At 40.3% G+C, this 25,135-nt stretch overlaps 1 protein-coding gene across 2 annotated transcripts in view; it reads left to right on the forward strand.

Annotated features, from left to right (window-relative positions):
• DDHD1 (DDHD domain containing 1) overlaps positions 1-24,049 on the forward strand; it is a 54,928-nt gene extending 30,879 nt beyond the window's left edge. For both annotated transcript variants that reach the window (XM_070749320.1, XM_070749319.1), the window contains 9 exons: positions 6,295-6,442; positions 7,435-7,541; positions 7,894-8,000; positions 11,812-12,074; positions 12,654-12,729; positions 14,378-14,527; positions 18,430-18,682; positions 20,982-21,176; positions 23,041-24,049. In XM_070749320.1, coding sequence (XP_070605421.1) covers positions 6,295-6,442; positions 7,435-7,541; positions 7,894-8,000; positions 11,812-12,074; positions 12,654-12,729; positions 14,378-14,527; positions 18,430-18,682; positions 20,982-21,176; positions 23,041-23,225 — 1,484 coding nt within the window. In that variant the 3' untranslated portion in view covers positions 23,226-24,049. The remainder of the gene's footprint in view (positions 1-6,294; positions 6,443-7,434; positions 7,542-7,893; positions 8,001-11,811; positions 12,075-12,653; positions 12,730-14,377; positions 14,528-18,429; positions 18,683-20,981; positions 21,177-23,040) is intronic.
• The last annotated feature ends 1,086 nt before the right edge of the window (positions 24,050-25,135 follow it).

The raw sequence follows: 25,135 nt of genomic DNA on the forward strand, positions 1-25,135 counted from the left end.
GGCCCCGCTGGATTTGGGGGCACGAACTCTGGGTTTGCCCAGATTGTCCTCAAGTTTCAGCAGCTTCGAGGCCTCGAAGCAGGATCCATTCCTCTTGGGAAGTCCTTGAAATTCTTCTCCTTATTATTTAGTTATTGGCTCAGCCTTGTCTTCTGTTAATTGTCAGACTATGGCTACTTTTCCCAAGAGAGGCACAACTAAAGGTCCCAGAGAGGCCAGGCCTACAGGCGATGAGATTACTAGTATCCCCCAGGCCTCTTCCTCCTCTTCTCCAGGGGCCCGCCCCTCGACCAAGGTCACCAGGGCCGAGAAGAGAAGGGACCTAGCCCTACAAAAAATCCATGACAAATCAGCAAAACGTTTGAAAGTGCAGGCCCAAGTAATCAGTAGTCAAGACCCCCCAGAGGCTTCTAGTCTACCTCCTTCTGGGGTCCCTGTGTTATCTCTGGATGAGCCAAACCTAGACAGACCCCAACCTAACCTATGGGGCATAGGTCCAGAGGAACCAGATATTATTGAAGATTCCCCCCAGCCAGGATCCTCCCAGGCCTTTAGGGATTCTTCTGCCATTTCTGCTGATATTTCCAGTTTACCTCCTGAGTTCCAGTCTATTTTTGCTGTGTTGTCCAAAGCCATTGATGCTAAACTCTCCACCATCAATGAGCTTCCCTTACCTCTTCCTCCTTCTCGTTCCTCCCGCCCCTTGGGTTCTTCCCCAGCGGTCAGAGCTCCTATTCAGGATGATTCAGATTCCTCCCAGGATGAATATGAGGATATAGAGGATGATGAGGATCCTTTTCAAGGCTTATCAGATGATGAGGAATCCCCAATAAAGGTTCCTCCTCCAATTACTATTTTTCCTTCTCAATTATTCAAATCTCTCCTCCTCAAAGCTAGAATTTCTACGGGATTAGCGGCCCAGGAGAAACAAGCCTCCACTTCCACTGATCCCCCGGAGGAGAATTTACCTTACTTCACAGAGGAACAGGAGGATAACGAGGTAATTCCTATGCCTAAATTGTTTAAAGATGCTTTACTCAAACAGTGGGAATTTCCAGCCTCTGGCCTTAATCCCTCCACCAAGGACAGAAAGTTGTACAAACTTTCCTCTTCCTATGAAGAGCTTCTATCCTTTCCCAAACCGGATGAACCTGTCAAGATTCTTCACTCGGCAGCGGCTGTGCCAGGCGAGGCGGAGGAAGTCCTCCGCCCAGAGGACAAGCGCATTGAGCAAATGCTCAAAAGAGGATTCACCGCTGATTCCTGGGCCATTAAAAGTTCTGCAGCGGCTTCCTTTTTCTCCAGAGCCATGCTGCTGTGGCTTCGCCAACTTCAACAGCATATTCCTCCCGATGACTTGAGAGGTCAACAAGACTTCAACAAGGTCTTTGCAGCTGCCCAGTACGTGGCTGATGCCACCTTGCAATCTACCAGATTTTCTGCTAAGTCTATTGCAGCTTCTACAACGGCAAGAAGACTCCTATGGATTCGCCCTTGGCAAGCGGGAGTTCGCCAAAAGTGGCAGTTATCCCAGGGTCCCTTAAAGCGCGACCTTCTCTTCGGTGATCTTCTGGATCCACTCCTCACGGAGACCACGGACAAGAAGAAAGTTTTGGGTCCAACCACAAAAAAGGCTACCAAAACGCAGCCCTTTCGTCGCCCAGGGCGCCAGCAAGATCAAGCGGCTTCCTATCAGAGATCTCCAGGTCAGTATTCCCCCCGCTTTCGTTCCCAAGGTAGGAACTCCAGGGGTAGAGGGTTTCGCTTCCAAAGGGGAGCTTCCTCTAACAGGGCTTCAAAAAAACCTAGATGGTAATCTTACCTCTATTCCCATAGGGGGTCGCCTAGCTCATTTCGCCTCTAATTGGCGTCTCACCTCCAAGGACCCTTGGGTCATTGACACTGTTCAAACAGGCCTTCTTTTAGAATTTATTTCTCCTCCCCCTAAACGTTTTATTTCCTGCCCTTCTCCCAGGTCATCCTCAGATTGTAACCGTATGGAGGAGGCCATTTCTCATCTATTGTCCATCAGAGCCATTCAACCGGTCCCTTCCGGTCAGAAGGGACTAGGTTTTTACTCCATCCTATTTATGGTTCCAAAGTCCTCCGGAGGTTGGAGAGCTATTTTGGATTTAAAGAAACTAAACCTATTCATCAAATATAGGAAGTTTAAGATGCACTCCTTGTCTTCTATTTTGGCCGCCATTCACTCGGGAGATTTCATGGTCTCCTTAGACCTCACTGAGGCCTACCTTCACATTCCTATAGCCAAATGCCACAGAAAATTTTTACGTTTTTCCTTTCAAGGCAGGCATTTCCAGTATAGGGCGATGCCATTTGGCCTTTCCTCGGCCCCTCGGGTCTTTACAAAGCTCTTGGAGTCCCTGGCGGCCTATATCCGGGCGTCTCCCATCCACATTTTATGTTATCTTGATGATATTTTGATTCATGGGAACTCCCTAGAGAAAGTGAAAACAGACCTTTCTGTCACCATGTCAGTCCTTCAGGACCATGGATTTTCCATCAACTTTGATAAAAGTCACCTCCAACCTTCCACATCCATTTCTCACCTGGGATCCATTATTGATTCAGAATCCTCCCAGGTTTTTCTCTCTCCCGAGAGAAAACTCAGTATAGTGGAGTTAATTTCTAACATTTTATCTAATTCTTCAGTATCCATAGTTACTCTATCTTCCCTTTTGGGGAAGATGGTGTCATGCATAGGCATCATTCCCTGGGCTCGCCTTCATGCTAGGGAACTCCAGTGGCTCCTGTTACCTTTTCAGAGATCGGGGCACAGCAACTCAAATCGACGCATTGTCATCCCACTGAGTGTTCGCAGATCCTTCAAGTGGTGGAAGTCTCCGGCCATGGACAGAGGATCCCCGTTCAGGTGCCCGGATCAATTTGTCATCACCACAGATGCCAGTCTATCGGGATGGGGCGCCCACGCCCAGGGGATGATAGCCCAGGGCACGTGGTCCCCGGAGGAAGCTTCCAGGCCAATCAATTGGCTAGAGTTAAGAGCCGTTTCCCTGGCTCTGAAGCATTTCTCTCCTCGCATTCCCAACCGGCACGTTCTCATTCTCACCGACAACATTGCCACAAAAAGCCATATCTGCAGACAGGGGGGCACGAGATCCAAGGCTCTCATGAGGGAGGCCCTCAAGTTGGGCCTTTGGGCGGAAAAACATCTCCAGTCGCTCCTAGCCGATCACATCTCGGGGAGTCTCAACGTCCAGGCGGATTGGCTATCCCGAGCAACGATAGACCCAGGAGAGTGGAACCTCCATCAAGACCTGTTCCATCAAATCACCCTCAGATTCGGCCTACCAATCCTGGATCTCTTCGCGACCAATGCGAACGCCCAACTCCCTCGCTTCTATTCCAGATTTCCATCCCCGGGAGCGGAAGCAATCAATGCCCTCCGGAGTCCATGGCCCCCAGGCCTACTCTACGCATTTCCTCCAATTCCAATCCTCCCGGACGTGATTCACAAGGTCCTCACCGAGAGGGCCCGAGTAATCTTAATCGCCCCTCATTGGCCCCGCCGACCCTGGTTCGCGGATCTCCAACAGCTGTCCGTCCAGGACCCTTGGCGACTCCCCGTTTCGGGGGATATGCTGCGGCAGGGGGCCTCTTTCCATCCAGACCCGGAGTGGTTCCACCTCACCGCCTGGCTGTTATCAGGAGAGATTTAGAACTGCGTGGTCATGACCCCGATTCAGTGGAGGTCATTTTAAAGGCCAGAAGGGGTTCGACCAATCGAATCTACGACCACACGTGGTCCAAGTTTCACCAGTGGTGTCTACAGGAAGGTCTCTCCCCTCTGTGCATCCCCATACACAGAATTATTTCCTTCCTTATGCAAGGCTTCCATAAAGGACTTTCCACCAGCACCCTCCGGCGTCATCTGGCAGCCATTTCATCTGTCCTAGGGGGTCCCCGCAGACAGCCTCTCCGATCCTTCCCTGAAGTTCAGGAATTCCTCAAGGGCATAGCCAACCTCAGACCTTCCAAGGTCCACAGGTATCCATCCTGGGATTTGCCACGGGTTCTCCATTCCCTCACGCAGGCACCATACGAACCCCTAAAATCGGCGTCCCTCAGGTACCTATCCTTTAAGGTAGCATTCCTGGTGGCTATTACCTCTGCCCGACGCATTTCGGAGCTGGCTGCCCTCTCAATCAGGCAGGACCTTTGTCAATTCCATCAGGACAAGGTAGTCTTGCGACTGGACCCCACCTTCTTACCCAAGGTCAGTTCCATGTTCCACAGATCTCAGGATATTGTCCTACCTTCCTTCTGCCTCCAACGAGACCATCCCTTGGCAATTAGATGGCACACCCTGGATCTCACCAGAGCGCTGAGAATCTATATCCAACGCACAGGACCCTTTCGGAGGTCAGAAGCACTTTTTGTAGCCTATCATCCCAGAGTCATGGGGGCCAAAGTGTCTTCAACAGTAATAGGCCGTTGGATCAGAGGGACTATATCTAAGGCCTATGAGTCGGCCTCCCTCTCAGTTCCAAGGAACATCACAGCGCATTCCACCAGGAGCGCAGCCACCTCGGCCGCTTGGGCGACTCAAGCCCCGTTGGAGGAGGTCTGCAAAGCAGCCACTTGGGCCTCGCCAAATTCCTTCATCAGGCACTACAAGATTGATTCTTACGCTTCAGCGGACGCTGCCTTCGGCAGAAGGGTACTCCAATCCGTTATCTCACACGATAGCAAGCTAATCCCACCCTAGGGACCATCTATTGGGTATGTCCCATGTGACTGCTGGACCCGCTCCTTCAGTACGGAGAATAGGCGTTGATTGCTTACCTGAACGCCTCTTCTCGTACGGTGAGCGGGTACAGCAGTCACTTCCCGCCCTTGTATGTGTCTTCTTTACCTTTCTATATCTTTCTTCCTCTAACAATGAGAGTTGAACACTACAGAGCTTCACAACTGAGCCTAGTCTATGGATTCGCGAATTCTGGGGAAGGGGCGGATCCGGCAAGCTTTTTTAATACTAGGCTCAGTTCCACCGGATTGGACATGAGCAACCCATGTGACTGCTGTACCCGCTCACCGTACGAGAAGAGGCGTTCAGGTAAGCAATCAACGCCTATTTTCTTCATTTTATCTTCACAAAACTCTAAGTAGAATAGGCAGAATTTTAACAACTGGCATATAGTTTAAACCAGTGTATGGTTTAAATTTGGATTTCCTCAATCTTAATAAAATAATTAGTTCAGTATTCTATTACATAAAGATTTCTGATGTTGTGCGTTGTTAGTTGCAAAGTCGTGTTCCACCCATCGCGACCCCAGGAACAACGTTCCTTCAGGCCTTTCTGTCCTCTACCATCCCCCGGAGTCCATTTAATTTGACGCTGACTGCTTCAGTGACTCCATCCAGCCACCTCATTCTCTGTTGTCCCGTTCTTCTTTTGCCCTCAAAAGAAGAGCATCAGGCTCTTCTCCAGTGAGTCCTTCCTTCTCATTAGGTGGGCAAAGTATTTGAGTTTCATCTTCAGGATCTGGCCTTCTAAAGAGCAGTCAGGACTTGCAGGAGTCTTCTCCAGCACCATAGTTCAAAGGCCTCAATTCTTTGGCCCTCGGCCTTCCTTCTGGTCCAACATTCACAGCCATACTTTGCAACTTGGAAAATCATAGCCTTGACTATACACACTTTTGTTGTAGTATGCTGTCTAGATTTAGCTTTCCTCCCCAGGAGCAAGGGTCTTTTAATTTTTTGGCTACAGTCCCCATCTGCGGTGATCTTGGAGCCCAGCACTGTCACTACCTTGATTTCTTCCCCATTTATTTGTCAGGAGTTGAGAGGGCTAGATGCCATGATCTTAGTTTTCTTAATGTTGAATTCCAAGCCAGCTTTTGCACTCTCCTCCTTCAGATGCATCAAGGGGCTCTTTAGTTATCTTTACTTTCTGCCATTTAGAGTAGTATCATCTGCGTATCTCTCGGAAATATGTTTATATGTCTATGTGTTACATATATAAACATCAGTTTTTCATTACCTACAAATATCTGCTATTGAAGTAGTAACATTGCAGGGTTAAAATTAATCTTGCTATTAAATCTACTCTATAAAACCTTCTTTCTACAATACACACACACATTTTGTGTAAATATGTTTTTCAGTATAGATTATAATTTATTTAAAGCAGATGAGGAAAAATATAAAAAGTTTAAACAAACCTATTTGCTTGGACACTTAATAGATGGTTGTGCACAAAGTAATTGCTTTTTCTGAGTAGAATTAAGTGAAGCCAATTTCATTCTGCAGCTTCAAGTAGTGGGACCAGACTTCATAGAGGCTATGTTGAAGAAGCTACATTAGAAGACAAGCCTTCTCCAACAACTCACATTGTGTTTGTTGTGCATGGCATTGGACAGAAAATAGAGCAAGGGAGGATTATAAGGAATACTGCCATGTAAGTGCTTCATTTGTTTTTTTGCAACCTGTGTTTTTAATTTACATCAGTAGATGGAATAATTCTACAAAATAAAAATAAGTTAATTTTGTTTAAATGTATTTAAGAGCTGTTTAAGAGTTGTATGTGGTTTTTAATTAGGCTACAAAACCTTTTTATTTAAATTGCACTATCTTACAGTTTATATTAGAAGTTTTTATAGTACTGATTGTTTCCATTTATCAGATAAGCATGATGGAGATTTTATATGGTATTTAGAAAGTTGCACAGTGTTTTGCTCTTATTTTGAATATTATAGAAATCCTTGCTTCTCTGAAATGAAATTAAATCAGAGTTTGATAAGAGATTTGAGGGGTGGGAGAAAAATGTGGGAGGGGAGGGAGGGAGGAAGGAGCTCTCGCTCTCACAACATTTTTGTCCACCCATAGTCATTCTATTCACCTGTTTAGGTAACAAAATGTCACTGAAACAGGGATCCAGTGAGTCACAGGTTGTACAATATGAGGATTAAAAATAATGGCATAAAAATAAAATGTAAACAATAATAAATACAAGTAACTAGAGAATGAAACAAAATCATAATTGACCAACAGAATGCACTATGATAGAACATACCACCTCACCTTATCCCAGGACCTGCTGAAAAAGCTAAATTTTTACAGATTTGCAAAAGCACAGCAGGCTTAAGGCTTTGCAGATCTTGGGAAGAGGTAGAGCTATTAAGAAGATGCATTTCTTGGGTCTTGCAAGATGGCAGAGCTTTACAGCTGGGATCTAGAGCATACCAACTTTACCAGAACTTTCTGGTCAAGCAGAAACAATAGGAGAAAGGTAATTCTTAAGCTAACCAAATCCCAAGAATATCCTTTGTTGGATAGCTTTGGACAAAATCATTTCCTACAAACATCTGCTTTGCAGAGTACTGTTATTTATGAGAAGTACTCTTATTTTTCAGTCTAACATTTGTTTTTGTTTTTGTTTTAATTTTCTAGGATGCGGGAAACTGCACGGAAAATTGAAGACAAATATTTTAGCAACCTTGCAACACATGTTGAATTCTTGCCAGTAGAATGGCGATCTAAGCTTACACTTGATGGAGGTATTTCTTTCTCTTTTTAAAAAACCTGATGGCATTGGCATTTTTTATATTTTCTCTAGCTCTGAGTTTCACTTGTTCAGTTATCTAACAAGAAACTCATCCACATTGTAAATGTTCCTGGATACTATCTGCTCATTTTAATTTAGGCTTGTTAGCTCTGTTGGCTCTAAACTTAACCCCAAACATCCTTCAGCTGCCTAAACTGATATAGAAGGAAAATATTGGTAGTGATGAACAACCACATTATCACAGCACCTGAGCAATTTCCATAGTTATGGATTTAGATGCTGTGAATTTTTGATTTTGAACCATTTAAGATTTTATCACACCTTGATCTCTTTTTTCATTTTAGACACTGTTGACTCTATTACTCCAGATAAAGTTCGTGGACTAAGGGATTTGCTTAACAGCAGTGCAATGGACATAATGTATTACACAAGTCCACTCTATAGAGATGAGGTATGTGTATTGTTGAGTGCTTTTTTTTCAAGTGTGAACAAAAAGTGGCCCAGAAGCTTTTCAGTTAAGCATACTTCAGTTTCTCTGTTATCTTAAAGAAGAGTGTGAAGTTCTATTGTATAAAAACAAAATAATGAGCTCTTGTTTTTATGTATGGTAATAACCAGGCACAATCCTCTTATCCTACTCTTCGGTTAATAAAAGGACATATGTTCTACACATCATAGTTTTTAAGTTTTTATTTTAAATATGGGTGAACTAAATGACCACTGGGTATTGGGAGGTCAAAGTATCAGTGAGAGACATTCAAATAAAATGTCAGGAAAAGTTGTTTTTTAATCAGATTGGCCTGATTATATCAGTTAAGATATTAAAGATTGTACAGATGAGAGGGAATCCTGTAGGTGTAGGAAATAATTGCACAAATGATATATACATGCTATATAAATTAGAATGCATTAATTAATTAATTAATTAATTAATAATGTCTTAGGTTGAACCATTCTATAGAATTCTCTCATCAAGAAAGAAAGGTGAAAGTTTAGAGATGATCTCATAGTTTTATCTAATTTGGTTCTAAACCTCATGATAACTAGGCTTTGGGTTAGTGGAAGGGTTCTAAAAGGGCATCTTAGTGCCAAACAAGAAAGAGAAGAGAGGTTGTCTAAAAAAAGAAGCTGTTGCATAGGGCACCTCCACTATTATTTATTGGAGCCCTGATACTTCCTGCATTCTACGGCCCTGCAGTTGGAAGTCCTACAGTCAGATAACACATTGAGTGATTTGAGTAAGGTTAGTATCTTTTTCAGACATTGTGTGCCGAAATATACAATCACAGCATCAATTGGTATGTTGGAAATAACTTGATGCCCATGATTTGCTAAAACGTAACCTTACCAGTAGCATCTCATAGTCCCTCATTTACCATACAAGAGGCAAGATAGAAGTATACTAAGTTATGCTGTGATAGTGGGATATAATAATAGTTACCGGTAAGTATGTCATCATCCTCTTCGGGTCTCTACATTCCAGCTGTGCAGTGATAACAGTTGAATTAGCGCAACACAGACTTGATTCAGAATACATGTAATTTGTGGGGTGGATCCATTTAATAAATCTCCTCACTTTCTTCTCTCAGCACTGGGGGAAAGTTCAGTTAATCATGGTTATTTCTGGTAAAATTTTAAAATCCATTCTTATACTGTAATGTGATGGCTACACGGATTGCCAAATGTATAACTGTCTAAGTCAACATTTTTTATTTGCAGTGACCTCGTGAGATAGTTGAGGCTGAACATTTGTTTGCCTTGGGCTGTTGTGTTGTTGCAGAGGTAGTTTTAGATATCCAGTATGCCATGAAATGATGGGACTAATCACAGATGCAGTAATGATAACTAGTTTGACTTGGAGGGGATTTACATATATCCATAACAAATAAATCTATCAGTAGTTATATTATTCCAAAATTAGAAGTGGTATGAAATATTGTTTAAACAATGAGCATTAGTGGAAATGTTTTTTGCCTTCGCACTTTGCTTTAAAGTTGCTTGCCTGGCTACTGTTTGAACAAAAAGCTAAATATGTTGAGCTTTGTAGCAAGATTCAGCAGGACTTTTTGTTTTCTTTGATGACTGAATACAGAATTAAGCCCGATTTTAATTATCCTCTACACAGCTTCTGTAATTATCCAACTTTACATAAAAATACAACTTTAATTATCCTTTACAAAAATAATTCCATGGTTTTCCTAATAGAATTCTCACTGATAATTTTCTAACACTTTCAGTATAAGCTGTTTGAGTGCGTTTGATTGCTTGCTTAAATTAGTAGGCATGGACTAAGAAGTGGACTATGGAGTGGTTTGCAAATAATGAGATCACAAGATTTATCCTTCAAAGAGTCAATTGTTAGCTGCAGCAAAGAGCTGCAATGTGGAAGTAGGAGACATTTTTAAGAGGAGAAAAATCCCCACTCAACATTTTTGCATGAGAATATGTTATTCCCTTCAGTTCCAAATGAAATTCATTATGCATTGAATAAGAGGGTAGCAATCTCTTTAAGAGATTTTCCTAAAGAATTAAAAAAATGTTCCATGGTTTAAGAAGGTCATCCAGCAACTGGAATGAGAAATTTGATTGTAGGAGTCAAAGAGAAATGTGCTTTGTAAGCTACATAAAGGGAAAAGAAATCAGTCAGATATTACAGTGCCAATAGACATTTTAAAATTTAAAAAGAGGAAACTATTTTTGAAGAATAAACAAAACGATGGTTTCAAGGATCCAGGATATTCTTCCCCTGACAAATACGTATGATAAATAGAATAAATATTCATACAGCGGTGTACAATTTTTTTTAAAAAATATACTTTATTAATTTTTTCATAAAAAGACATACACACTCACAAACATTTAAAAACAAATAGTAGGGGTTACAATCACCCCTCTTTTCTTGAAGTCAATTTTTAATACAGAAAAAAGGATATATTCTTAAGTCTTTAAATCAACATAATATTTTAAGTGAAAAGAAGAATTTTGTCTACATATTCTAATAAACATAGTGTTAAGTTAATAAGAAAAAACACGAAAAAAGAAAAACCAACGACAAAAATTTGATGGTCAAGATCTTGCTATGAAAAAGGAAAAAGGTACGATAGAGTCAGAAAGTAAAAACTCTGCCACACATCTGAAGTTTACTTAGTTAAACAGGGTCAGGCTAACATTGTAATAATAAATTTCCATAGCAGGGACAGGGTTGAAAGCAGGTATATAAACTATTAGATTATTCTCATATACCAAGTAGATACTTCAATATCTAATAAATTAGGTACACTACAAAAAGTCACTAGTATATTTTTCTCATTTTGCAATTTTTCCCTTTTTTTGTTTTTTTTATCTCATATCACAAATCATATTTCATGTCCCCCCTCCCCCATGCTTGGAACTTATGCATTAAATACTACTATCTTTTCAAATGGATTGGACCGCTCAACAGAAACAGATCATGAATATGACTGATAAAAATAGCTGATTGTTCTGACCTTCTGAGATTGGGCTTATTTACTTATTTATGCACTGTTTATCCCATCTTTATTTTGGATCAGTTCAATGTTGCTACCCCCTATGTTCCCAACAACAATCCTGCGAGGTGTGTTGGAATAAGAAGGAGGGTTTGACCCAGAGTCACTTAGTCAGCTTTCATTCCTAAGAGAGGACAAAAATGACATCCCAATTTCTAGCTCAATCCTTTAGCTGCTGCCTGAGACATTCCTTTCCATATTTGCGCTGCTTGATCTGATTTCATCAAAGAAGAAAATCTTTATAATACCTCGTGCCTCCAAGCAGATGTTCCACAACGTTTATTTGAATCCTCTTGTTGCAAATTACTTTATTTCAATCTGCCCTAATTTGTTAATCATCTAAATAGTGGTAGCCTATGTACAGTATCTTCTACCCAAAGAAAGGCTGCTTGTGATTAATATATATTGTTAAATAGTTGGCACTTTAAGGAGTTAAGCTGCAAGCTTGATTTAACTATAATTTAATAGAATCATTCGGATTTAGCTTTTTAAAATACTTTACTCTTTGTTTACTTAAATGTTGCATTTAAAAGCTACCATTCCATTAAATGTGGAGGCTGGAACTAGTTGCTCTTCATTGGTTTTTCTGTCCATTTCAATTGGCCATAAAATATGCACTTAAATATAAGCAGGAATGCAGAAGCTAACAATATGCAGAATAGTTTTTAAATGATTTTTTTTTCATACCTCCTTCCCTCTCCCCCTCTCTCTCTTTTCCTGACACTTTTAACACAGCTTGTAAAAGGTCTCCAGCAAGAGATGAATCGTTTGTACAACCTTTTCTGTTCCCGGAATCCAGAATTTACAGAAAAAGGTGGAAAGGTGTCTATTGTATCACATTCCTTAGGGTGTGTGATTACGTATGATATCATGACAGGATGGAATCCAGTCAGGCTCTATGAACAGTTACTTGAGAAGGAATATGATGTTCTCGAGCACTCTTGGATGACCTACGAGGAGCAGCGTTTGCTAGAAGAGTTTTACTTAACCAAGAAACAGTAAGAAAATGTATTTGAATTACTAGGGAAATCTCTGACCTGAAGGAAATGCATGAGTAGATTCAGCACCATTTTGAGAGAACAAGAAAGGTTTGATACATAGGCAGATCTTAGTTCAGCTATGCCTTGGTAAAATAAATATTGAAGGCCATTTCTATCCATATTTTATTTTTTAAAGACTTCACTGGCAGGGGTAATGTAATGATTCATGAAGCACTTCGTTGGTTTCGTTCTACACCAGAGGTCTTCAGATTTGGCAACTTTAAGACTTGTGGACTTCAACTCAGAATTCTGGGAATTGAGGTCCATAAATCTTAAAGTTGCCAAGCTTGGGGACCCCTGGTCTACATAAAGGCATTTTAGGAAGGTTGGGAACATTTCTTAATTATCATTCAGTTCTTCACTAGGGGATTAGCCAAATGGACCATGGGCAAAAGGATATTTTTCCCCCACTGTTTTCCTAAATAAAATATCTTCTTTTCTACCGTTGCCACATATATATAGAAAATAACAAATTTAAATAGAATGGATTGGTTGTTCTAATTAAAAGTGTTCATGCCAGTGTTAATTTTCTCCTAGGCTGAGGGAGATAGAAGATAGATTGCATGGACTAAAGACATCAACTGTAGCCAAAACACCTGCCTTACAATTCAAGGTATGAATAGAAAAGGAATGTCTTTTATTTCTGATAGGTCACTTTTAACAAGCTGGTCAACTTTTTTTTTTAACCAATACTACTTTCAATGTAGATAAATCTACAAATATGTTTTCTACATACAAAACTTGTTAATTCAAATATTACCAGGAAATAGATTATTTTCAAACAGAAAAAGTACCTTATTATATAACAGAGGATAGGAGGAAATAATCAAGACATGAAGGGTGTGGTACACATTGACCTGAGTCAGGCTATCAAATGTCATTTAGCTGGTTTTGGCTGTACATCATGAATTGTTTTCAATATGTGCACACCCAGTGAAAAGAAGTTGTGCAAATTTGGATGCTATTTTTGCCTCAAAAGTTTTTTTGTCTCTGCAACATTAAAAGATCCATCACCAAAAACAGTGTGAATTTACCTTTTTCTCTCCAGTTTTGTCATCTCAATCCAGCTAGTAGTTCATATGTTGTTGTTTTTTAAAAATCATGCAGTTTATACAAAGGAATATGAGCATAATAGGAAGCGGGCATCTATTACTGTCAACCCATCAGTATATCTGCAAGTTGTGATCAGATTGTTTTGAAGAAGTCACATCTCTGATATTGAACACAGCTTAATAACGGTAGCTTAATTTTGTGAGAAATTACTGCACAATAATTACATTTGGTACTGGACTTTTTAAAAGATCTTCCATCACTGTATTCTGGCGTATAGGATTCTCTATGATGTTGGATATTAAACATTTTAAAACATATTTGTTTTTCATCTTCTGGCAGCCTTGCATGGTAACCCGCACAGCTAACACACCCAGATGAGCCACAGTCCTACTTTATTGTAAGGTTACAACAATAGAATCTTACAAGTCTGAAAGTACATTTCTTCCCTGTTGCCTTTAGAGCCCAAGAAATTAGGGAGGGTCCCTTCTGTGATATTTGCCATACCCACATTCCTGCTGTGGATTAAGCTGCCTCTTATTTGTTTGTTTATTCAGTTTCTATAGCCACTCCTCTCTGGACTGTGAACAACCATAATTAATTAATTAATTTATTAATTTATTGTCATTGTCAAAACAATGAATTGTCAAACAGAAAAAGTACATAAGAGCATTTAGAACCAAGTGCAAGCACAACACATAAATATATGTTTCTGTCTTATCAGCTGTGAAAAATTACAACTATAACTATCAATATAACCAGGAAATGGGATCCTTAACATGTTTGGGGGGCCATATGCAAGCATATAATATATCAGGCTGTCCCCCTAGCTGTGGCTCCACTCCCTGTCTCCCATGGCCCTTCCCTCATACCACTATATCTTCCTTGTCGTTTTTGTAGGGGGGAAAATACTGCAGTTTTCCTAAGTTGCAGTTTCCCCAACCTTTCCTGCAATACTTCTTTTAATTGAAATGTTCTCAGAAAAAAACCCAAAACCACATTATCGTATTTTTGTAACATAGCTTTCTTTGGTTATCACATAATGCGAAAAGATTATTAATTCATTATTAAACTGTGGCTTTCCTCAATTTGCATTGTTTCTCAAGGCAATGAGATCACAGCTCTTCTTCCTTATCTCAAAGTTTTCTGCTATGTGCTAAGCCAGCTGCCTATTACTCTGCCTGTTAATATCAAATGAAATGTTTCCATAGGTGGACAATTTCTTCTGTATGGGATCTCCATTAGCAGTGTTTTTGGCCTTGCGTGGCATCCGTCCAGGAAACAATGGAACTCAAGATCACATTCTACCCAGAAAAATTTGTAACCGGTTGCTAAACATTTTTCATCCAACAGATCCAGTGGTGAGTGTTAGTATAGTAGCAAGCTTTCAAGAACAGAGGCAACTTTCATGGAGCCAGATGCTGTAGCCTCTCAGATAGCAAAAAAAATGATGCCATTAAAATGGCAATGAAGTTTATTAGACCATAGTGCATCCGGATTTTTTTTCTAAGGAAAAAAAATGAAGAATTCCATTGGTGAAAGGTCTGAAGGGAAAAACAATTCAAGATGGTTGGGAAATTCTGAAAAATGAGGTAATTAAAGGCTCAAACACAAACAATATAAAAGAGAAAGAAAAATGGGAAGAACTAATGAGACCAGTATGGTGGCATAAAGAGCTTTCTGAGAAATAGAGAAACAAAATACTGAATTTAAACTGGAAAAAGAGTATCATAAAAATGCCAAAATTGAAATAAATAGTTCAAATCCTTAAAACCTATTTTACCACTTTTAGAAAGGCTAAGATTGAACTGAATCTTGCAATTAAATCCTGTGCAAAACAGGAAGAATGTGAGGGAAACAATCCATCTGCTGTTTGGAGAAGGCTGAATTTCTTATTTCTTATTTTGCATCTGTCTTTTCACAAAAAGAAAAATGGTTCAGCTTCGGAATTGGGGCCAAACAGACATGCAGGTCAAAATAGGCCAGGAATTTGTAAGAAAATACCTGGATGCTTTGAATAAATTCAGATCTAATAGCCTAGATGGGTTACATCCCAGAATGCTGGCAGGTGTTGGAAAAGTTCCAGAAGACTGGATAAAAGATAGGTTTTATGAAAAAAGTGGCTCAGAACACAGCCCAATCAACTTGACACCTTAGTATCTGGAAAAATCTAAGAAAAAAAAGTAAGATCAAGTAGTGAGTTTGTAAGCATTTAGAAAGGAACAGAGTGATTACTAGAACCTAGTATTACTTGTTAAAAATAGTTTGTGCCAAATAAATTTCATTACATTTTTTGACAAAATAACTAGATTAGTAGGCCAAGAGAATGTTATGGATGAAGTATCCTTAGACTGTAGTAAAGCAGTTGGTAAAATGGACGATGACCATTTTTCATAAAATGGAACAGCATGGGATGGATGGCCCCATTACAGATAGAATAGAATAGAATAGAATAGAATAGAATTCTTTATTGGCCAAGTATAATTGGACACACAAGGAATTTGTCTTTGGGTGAATATGCTCTCAGTGCACATAAAAGAAAAGATACATTTATCAAGAATCATGAGGTACATCATTTAATGATTGTCAAAGGTTACAAATAAGCAATCAGGAAACAATATACTGTAAATCGTAAGGTTACAAGCAACACGTTACAGTCATTCAGTCATTAAGTGGGAGGAGATGGATGGTAGGAACAATGAGAAGAGTATTGGTAATGCAGCCTTAGTGAATAGTTTGACAGAGGTGAGGGAATTATTTGTTTAGCAGAGTGATGGTGTTCCGGGGAAAATTGTTCTTGTGTCTAGTCTTGGTCTGCAGTACTCTATAGCTTCATTTTGAGAGTGGGAGTTGAAACAATTTATGTCCAGGATACAAGGGGTCAGTAAATATTTTCACGATCCTCCTTTTGGCTTGTGCAATATACAGATCCTCAATGGAAGGCAGGTTGGCAGTAATTGTTTTTTCTGCAGTTCTGATTATCCTCTGAAGTCCCTGTCTGTCTTGTTGGGTTGCAGAACCAAACCAGATAGTGATAGAGGTGCAGATGACAGACTCAATAATTCCTCTGTGGAACTGTATCAGCAGCTCTTTGGGCAGTTTGAGCTTCCTGAGTTGACGCAGAAAGAACATTCTTGTGCTTTTTTAATGACATTTTTTATGTTTGGTGACCATTTTAGGTCTTGAGATATGATAAAATCTAGACATTTGAAGGTCTCTACTGTTGATACCGTGTTGTCTAATATTGTGAGAGGGGGTAGAATGGGATGTTTCTCCTAAAGTCTACCACCATTTCTACGGTTTTGAGTGTACAGTATTCAGTTCCAGATTGCTCTGGGCATACCACGAGGCTAGTTGTTCAACTTCCTGTCTGTATGCGGTTTCAGCGTTGTCTCAAATGAGACCAATCACTGTTGTATCATCTGCAAATTTCAGTAGTTTAACAGATGGATTGTTTGAGATTCTGTCATTGTTATACGTATAGAGAAAAGAGAAGTGGTAAGAATTACACAATCTTGGAGGGTGACAGGTACTGTGCTGATTGTACAGGTATCTGATGGGATTTTGCCTAGCTTCACCTGCTGCTTCCTGTCTATTAGGAAGCTTGTAATCCAGTTACAAGTGTGTTAGGTACCACTAGCTGTTTTAATTTAGTTAGAAGAATATCTGGTATGATAGTATTGAATGCTGAACTAAAGTCTACAAAGAGCACCCTTGAGTAGGTCTTTGGAGATTCAAGATGTAGGATGTAATGCAGAGCCATATTAACAGCATCATCTGTTGATCTATTTGCTCACTATGCAAATTGCAGGGGGTCTATCAGTGGATCCATAATGTATAATCACAGACATATAAGCTTTTTTTTAAAAAAAATTGGATATCACAGGCTACCAAGTAATTGTCATAGCTCACTTCTAATTGAACTTGACAGAAACATTTTTCTTAATTAATTCAGTCACACAAAATAGCCTTTTAAAATTAAGTTCTGCAAAGAGACTTCCATAAACTCCTTAAAACCCACCTTTGCCGTCAGGCATGGGGGAACTGAAACATCTCCCCCTGGGCACGTTTAATTTATGCATGGTATGTCTGTGTGTGTGTCTGTTAGCATATGGGGTTTTTAAATATTTAAATATTTTAAATTTGTCTAATTGCTTATGATTTGTTTCTACATGTTGTGAGCCGCCCCAAGTCTTCGGAGAGGGGCGGCATACAAATCTAAGTAATAAATAATAAATAAATAAATATAAACTCTTGTTCTAACACATAATATGTGTCTTGACCTTTAAGTCTTTGTTCAGGGTCTGTCTTTTCTTTTTTTTCTTGGTTATGGGTTATATATTTATTTATGTACTTATCAAATTTATAGCTACTTAACTCCCAATAGCTCAAATATGAAAGAAAAAATGAAGACATATCTGAACATCAGAAACATCAACTGCATGAACTAGCTGTATTATATAACTAGAAAATGGCATTTTTGCTTTCATAGATGTGGGATGGTTGTTTTAGAAATGTTAAAAGAAAACAATTTATTCAAAAACTTATTTTATCTTTAATGCAATAATATCCTTAGCAAAATTTGGCCATGTGCAAATATGCCACCAAAACAGCATATGTTGTTTATTTTTAAAAAAATATGTAGAACAAATTAATGTAAAATATTCTCAATTCTAATATAAGCAAAAATGATTGTTTGTATAAAGCTCATATGAAGCTGTAGGACAGTAATGATTTTATTTTTCTAGGCAGCAGGATTTTCAGATTAATCATATTATGAATGAAGGCAAATATATGTGCACAGGATAATGTTGTCTGATCCAATCTGTCACTGGGACCAAAGATTTAGTCTTCCAAATTTTTGGACTGGTGCTGGAGCCCATCAAGGAACTTCTCCGTAATTGAATACAGTATGTGCTTTGGATTATTCTATGTATAGTATTTATGTGACACCTAGCTATGTGTGGCACCAGATAAATAGTACGCAGAGAATAGTCTCTAGGATACAATAGGCAGAGGTTCCCCAAAGATGGGATCCAGCACAAGTCCGAAAGCTCAGAAGATCAAACCTTTGTTCCCGGTGACCAAGATTGGATTCAGCATCAATCATATTGTTTACAACTTTTAAATGGGGGTGAAGAGTGAAGGAACATTTCTTAAACATTTACGTGATAAAAATGCATAGATATTTCACCAGATGAAGGCTGGATATAACTAAAATGTTCCCTGTTCACAGTTTCTTCCTTTGTCTTCTTATTTGCAGGCCTATAGACTAGAACCTTTAATTCTGAAGCACTACAGTAATATTTCTCCTGTGCAAATACATTGGTATAACACCACAAATCCACTACCTTATGAACACATGAAGCCAAGCTTTCTTAATCCAGCAAAAGAATCTACCTCTGTTTCTGACCCTGAATCTCTCACAACATTGCCCAGTCCAACAACATCTCCTGTCATGTCTCGGCGGCATTATGGGGAATCCATAACAAATATAGGCAAAGCAAGCATATTGGGTAACTATACGCTAAATCAATTTTTTCTTTATTGGTAGTGTTTGTCTTCCTCTAAAGCAGTGGATCTTAAATTGAGGAGAAATTAGGCATAATCCTGAAAGCAATGGAGCAATATGTAATTGCTTATGTATGAGTCAAAATCCAGTTTGCGATTGCTGCTGTGAAGAGCAAAATGTTTGGAGGTGGGTGGGTTGTAATTTGTTTTTGTGAAATAATGGCATTTTCCTGGTATTAGGAAAAAGGATAATTGAGTCAAGCAAAATAGAATTCCTGGAACCATGAGGCTTATAGTGACATTGGGCCAATCTCCAATTAATCTACTTCACAGAAATAATAGAGGAAGTATAAGCACAAGATATAGATAAATTAGATTTCCTCAGTATGGTCGTCTTTAATGTTTTTCCTTTTTTAAAAAGGAATAAATTAAATAAGAAATGGAAATGTGCTACTTATAAACGGTGCTGCAAGAAAGCATAAATGTTTAATCATAATGTTTAGTTAATTCTCACTTAGTATCTGCCTTGTACAGTAACCATTCACAGTTCTGACAGTAATGAAAAAGTAACTTTGCAAACAGTCCTCACATTTATGACCTTCACATGTCTGTAAAGTAAAGCTGCAGTATGATGATAAGCACAGTTTCACTTAGCAACCACTTCACTTAACGGCCAAGTTCTGGTCCCAACTCTGGTTGCTAAATGAAGGCTACCTAATTATATTTCAGACTCATTCTTCAAGAGTTCATAATTATTTATTATTTATTATTATTATTTATTAGATTTGTATGCCGCCCCTCTCCATAGACTCGGGGCGGCTCACAACAATAACAAAGACAATGTAAGAACAAATCTAATAATTTAAAAAACACTAAAACTCCCATTATTAAAAGCAAGCATACACACAAACATACCATGTATAAACTGTATAGGCCCAGGGGAGATGTCTCAGTTCCCCCATGCCTGACGGCAGAGATGGGTCTTAAGAACTTTACGAAAGGCAAGGAGGGTGGGGGCAGTTCTGATCTCCAGGGAGAGCTGGTTCCAGAGGGTCGGGGCCGCCACAGAGAAGGCTCTTTTCCTGGGTCCCGCCAAACGACATTGTTTAGTCGACGGGACCCGGAGAAGGCCAACTCTGTGGGACCTAATTCGTGCGGCAGAAGGCGGTCCCGGAGATATTCTGGTCCGATGCCAGGAAGGGCTTTATAGGTCATAACCAACACTTTGAATTGTGACCAGAAATTGATCGGCTACCAATGCAGACTGCGGAGTGTTGGTGTAACATGGGCATATTTGGGAAAGCCCATGATTGCTCACGCAGCTGCATTCTGCATGATCTATAATCCTATATAGAATATTAAAATTTAAAACATTGCTCTGTGAGTTAGTGGATAATACTTATGAATCATTTGGGCTAAAGGTCCTGTTGCATAAATGACTCTTACACTACTCAGTCCCACATCATTCCATGATTCCCCTAAGTGGAGGAAAGGGCTTAAGACAGGCATCCAGTTTTGGTCACCATCCGAAGAAGAGCAACAAATATTGAGGGACTAGAGACTAAAACACATGAAGAACGGAGCTGCCTCAGAGAAGAGGGGAGTCAACCTATTCTCCAAAACGACTGTTGACAGCAAGAAGCGATGGATGGAAACTATTCAAGGAAAGAAACCTTGGCCTTGAGCAGATTGAAGTAAATGAGATTCCTTTTCATATTAGTACAACACTCTCATAAACTCTGGATCCCACCCTAAATAAACAAGGAACTAGTTAGTTGCGAGTGGGTCATATATATAACAGAGCCTCAAGTGTGCTAATACAGGGGCATAGACAGGTGAAGCAGACAATTCCAATTGATGCTTTTTTTAATGAAGTAGTGACCCTGGGAATAGTACAGTATTTGGGAGTCACACCCCCTAGTTTCAGGGTCACACTATCCACACGGGGGCAGCAGAGACAAAAGAAAAAAACTTATACTTTTAAGGGTCAATAACTGCAGTTTCAGTGACACTATTTTAGTCAAATATTTCTTATGTACGATGAAGGAAAGCTCGGGGTGGTGGTGACAATGGACCGGGGGGGGGGGGGGCGGAATCAGCCACTGAATATTGCAATCAGACTGAAAAAAAATTATGAAGTGTGGACACTGGTCAGTTATAGTTGATCTTAAAGGGGCTTGTAGAGAAACCCTGTGATTTCTGTTTACAGGGAGCAGTTGAGAGCTTCTCTTGTAACCTGTCACTAATCCTGGTGTGCTGTGGCTGCAGAATGACACGTGTTGTTTTACTGTGCTAATTGAATAGGGGCAGCTAGCATTGGGAAAGGCCTCGGAGGGATGCTGTTCTCGAGATTCGGACGCTCCAGTCTGCCCGCCTCACAAGTGCCTGAGCCAGGAAAAGAAGGGACAGAAGTGGAGGACAAGAAGCCAGTTCTGATTCAAACATCAGTCGGGACTCAGACTTTTCCACACAGCAGTTCTGGCTTCCTAGATCCAACAAGTAAGTAATTCTTGGTTCCTTACTTTGCTAACGATGTTTTCACCTTTCTATCTATAGGGCAGGAGTCACCTGGCCCTGGTCCGTGGACTGGTATCAGACCACTAGGAACTGCATAAGTGAGCAATGCTTCATCTGTGCATGCGCAGGGCCTAGGTAGCACACGAAACCATCCCTCCCCTCACCCAGTCCCTGCTTCCTCCTGATCTGGAAGCAGGATTTTGATCAGCAGAGAGCAGGCCTCATGAGTTGTTGTTGTTGTTGTTGTTGTTGTTGTTGTTATTATTATTATTATTATTATTATTATTATTATTATTATTTATTAGATTTGTATGCCGCCCCTCTCCGGAGACTCGGAGCGGCTTACAACAACAATACATAGTATAAATCTAATGGTTAAAAAGGACAGTTTAAAACCCTTATTATAAAAACAGTCATGCATCCCAGACAAACCATACATGAAATGAAACGGCCCAGGGGAATCAATTCCCCCATGCCTGACAGCAAAGGTGGGTTTTTAGGAGTTTGCAAAAGGCAAGGAGGGTGTGGGCAATTCTGATCTCCGGAGGGAGTTGGTTCCAGAGGGTCGGGGCCGCCACAGAGAAGGCTCTTCCCCTGGGCCCCAGCAGACAACATTGTTTCGTCGACGGGACCCGGAGAAGGCCAACTCTGTGGGACCTAATCGGTCGCTGGGAGTTGACAAGAGAAGGAATCGTGACAAGCTTCAATGTAGATTTAAATTCCAGTTCATCTGGTTCTAGAACAGTGGTTCTCAACCTTTCTAATGTCACGACTCCTTAATACAGTTTCTCATGTGGTGACCCCCAACCATAACTTTAGCGCCAGTTCTCCCAACAGAGCTTTAAGCTGATTGGCAGGAAGGTCAGCGGGGAAACCCCCACTGTAAACACCTGATTGGTCGGATTGTAAAAATATGTTCCAATGTGTCGGAATAGAAGCTTTAGTTCCTAACACCAAGGGCAATTAATCTTTTTCCATGGTCTTAGATGACCCCTCTGAAACAGTCATTCAACCCCCAAAGGAGTCCCAATCCCCAGGTTGAGAACCACTGCTCTGGAAGTTCTGACCCTCCTTAAAATTCATCACCTTCAACCCTACGAGTCAGAAAGCAAAGTAATATCTTAGCACTACAAGATCTCATTCTCCCATTCTCTGGACCACCGGTGTGGTCCAGAGAGCCGCACCAGTGTGAACTGATTTTTCACGAGTCTTCGGAGAGGGGCGGCATACAAATCTAATAAATAAATAAATAAAATAAAAATAAATTTTTAAATCTTGCTCTTATGAGAGATCACTTGCTGCTTCAGTTTTCAGTTTTACCCACATTTCCCTATTCTTCAATTGCTCATATTATAAAGACCATTGGGGGGGTGGGGGTTTCCAATCCAGGGCCAACCCGTATAGCTGCTTTGGCAGTTATGTAGCTTCTAATATTTTGGCTGGAAACTACTTTCTAGTGGCATTGCTACCGAGCCTCACTATTTCCATTTTGTTGGGTGGTTTGGAGGAAGGGGTGGCATTTTTTTGAGATCTGTATCTAATTAGCAGCTTTAGGAGATGAAGGATGCCATTCAGTAATGCTACTTCCAGTCTTATCCCTTCCCCACTCCCCCTTCAAATGTTGGGTTAGACCAGGGGTAGGCAAAGTTGGCTTCTATAACTTGTGGACTTCAACTCCCAGAATTCCTGAGCCAATCATGCTAGCTCAGGAATTCTGGGAGTTGAAGTCCACATGCCATAGAAGAGCCAACTTTGCCTACCCCTGGGTTAGACGTGAAGAATCAAAAGTGCAGGAAAGGACCAGGGGACAGTTCTTCTGCAGTAACGGTTTTTGTTTCCCGCCTAGTTGAGCTGGAGCACCGGATCGACTTCGAGCTCAGGGAAGGCCTGGTGGAAAGCAGGTACTGGTCCGCCGTTACATCGCATACAGCTTACTGGTCATCAATGGACATCGCTCTTTTCCTTCTTACCTTCATGTACAAGCAGGACCAAGAGGAGGATGGCATCAAGGCCCGCTTAGATCCTGTTTGATTAGGGATAGGGCAGGAATTAGGGAGGAGTGGGATGGGGAGAAAGGATGAAACATGTCAGTTGGCACAAAAGCAGTCAGACAACATCTGTTTATAAGGCATGGTGGTTTCGGTTTAAATGCATGTCTGATTTCCTTCCTTCCAAGATTATTTGTCCTTCGGTGCACATACCTGTTTCTGTGCTAATTGAGGCCTTCTTGAAAGATCATCCTCAGCACCCACCCTTCCAGCTCCCAAACAAGCCAGCAGTAGTTGTTTTAGCATCCATGTAGAATAACATCTTTGCAGATTAACATATCTGTTTAAGAGTAGCTGCTTTTTTTTTATTAAATACAGATATTAATCTGTTACAATGGAATTTGTTTTCATTTAAGACAAATGCCTGCAGATCTAAAAGAGCCATGTTCTGTGTCCTTTGTATGAATTAGGAAGCAAATGAGTATTCAATTTGATTGCATTGAAACCCTATCAAGCAAGTGGCAGATACCAAGGGTGTAACAAAACTCATTCCATGTACTAAAACTGACAAGTAGTCCTTAATGTTTGGAAATATTGTAACAATAATTTATTATTACCTCTTACTATTTGTTTTCTCCGATGTATTAAAAATGTTAGTTTTCTACAGTTTTTTTTCCTTTTTGTTTTCTTTGAAGCAGAGGAACATAATTTAAAAAGAAAAACCACATTTATTTTCTACAGTGTTAAAACTTTATTCCTCAGATGACATATGTCATACCTTTGTACTATTTCAATGGAGCTATGGACACTGTGGCACACTTTTCAGTATTTTTTTCATTAAAAATAAACTTTTGTGATATCACACAAGCATTATTTGTTCAAAGATACGCTTTCTCTTTGATTTGGGCATACGTTCATTTCGCTGTCTTCTCAATTCGCAATCTACCTGCACTCAACTTCTCGGAGACGTAAGTGGTGGAAAGTAAGTCTTAATTTGTGGTTCTTCAGTATCAAGCAGATTCTTAAGATGAGTGTTTGACTTTGAACAATTAGACCATTGTTAAGCTGTTGATAAAATGATGCTGGCCAGTATCCAAAAAGAGGCATTCGTACTCAACTACTCAACAGGTTTTTCTTTCAGCTACTCAGGCTGTAAATGAAGCCATCTGCTTTTCAAACTGCAGAGTGCTTGATTCTTCACAAGGGCAACTACTGCAGTCCAAAGCACAAAGCATTTCTTCAGTCCTTCTTCAACAAGACATTCAGTTCATTCCCTCACATGCATCCCTCCTTCGTTTCCATGCAGAGTTATCCCTAAATCTGTAAATGTGACACCGAATTTACTTGATTTGTGTATCAATTCAATCTTTATTCTTGGATATTGAGGGAACTTGGAGGAAAACATTGAAACAATTTAGGAAAACGTTAAAATATGATCATTGATGTAATTCCCGCAGTACTTGGACAGAAGATTCTAAATCATGGATGTCCAACCTTGGCAAATTTTAAGACTTGTGGACTGGAACTCAGGCTGCCTGGGGAATTATGGGAGTTGGAGTCCACAAGTATTAAAAGTTGCCAAGGTTGGAGACGTCCGTTCTAAATCATAGCTATAGCTAAAAGCTATTACCCAGAATCACAAAGCTTCCCTAAGAAGTGGCTTCTACAGTCATACTTTCTATGTTTAGGGATGGAGCCCTCAGGCTGAGAACTAGGGCTTCGGTGTGATAACTCCTAACACAGATGGTAGTATTTTTTCACCTACCAGCAGTGGTGTTGTCCAGAGCCGCACCAGTGTGAATTGATTTTCCATGATTTTCCCCCCCGGTGTCTTCATGTGGAAGAAGCCCTCAGCTGTGCTTCGGACGAAGAATAAAGGTCAGCATTAAGACAAGGGCCGGTGGGATGACTTTCTTCCACACGAAAACACCGTAAAAATTTTTTTTGCTGAAA

Source organism: Erythrolamprus reginae, chromosome 1 (assembly GCF_031021105.1).
Source record: "Erythrolamprus reginae isolate rEryReg1 chromosome 1, rEryReg1.hap1, whole genome shotgun sequence".
Taxonomy (NCBI): Eukaryota; Metazoa; Chordata; class Lepidosauria; order Squamata; family Dipsadidae; genus Erythrolamprus; species Erythrolamprus reginae.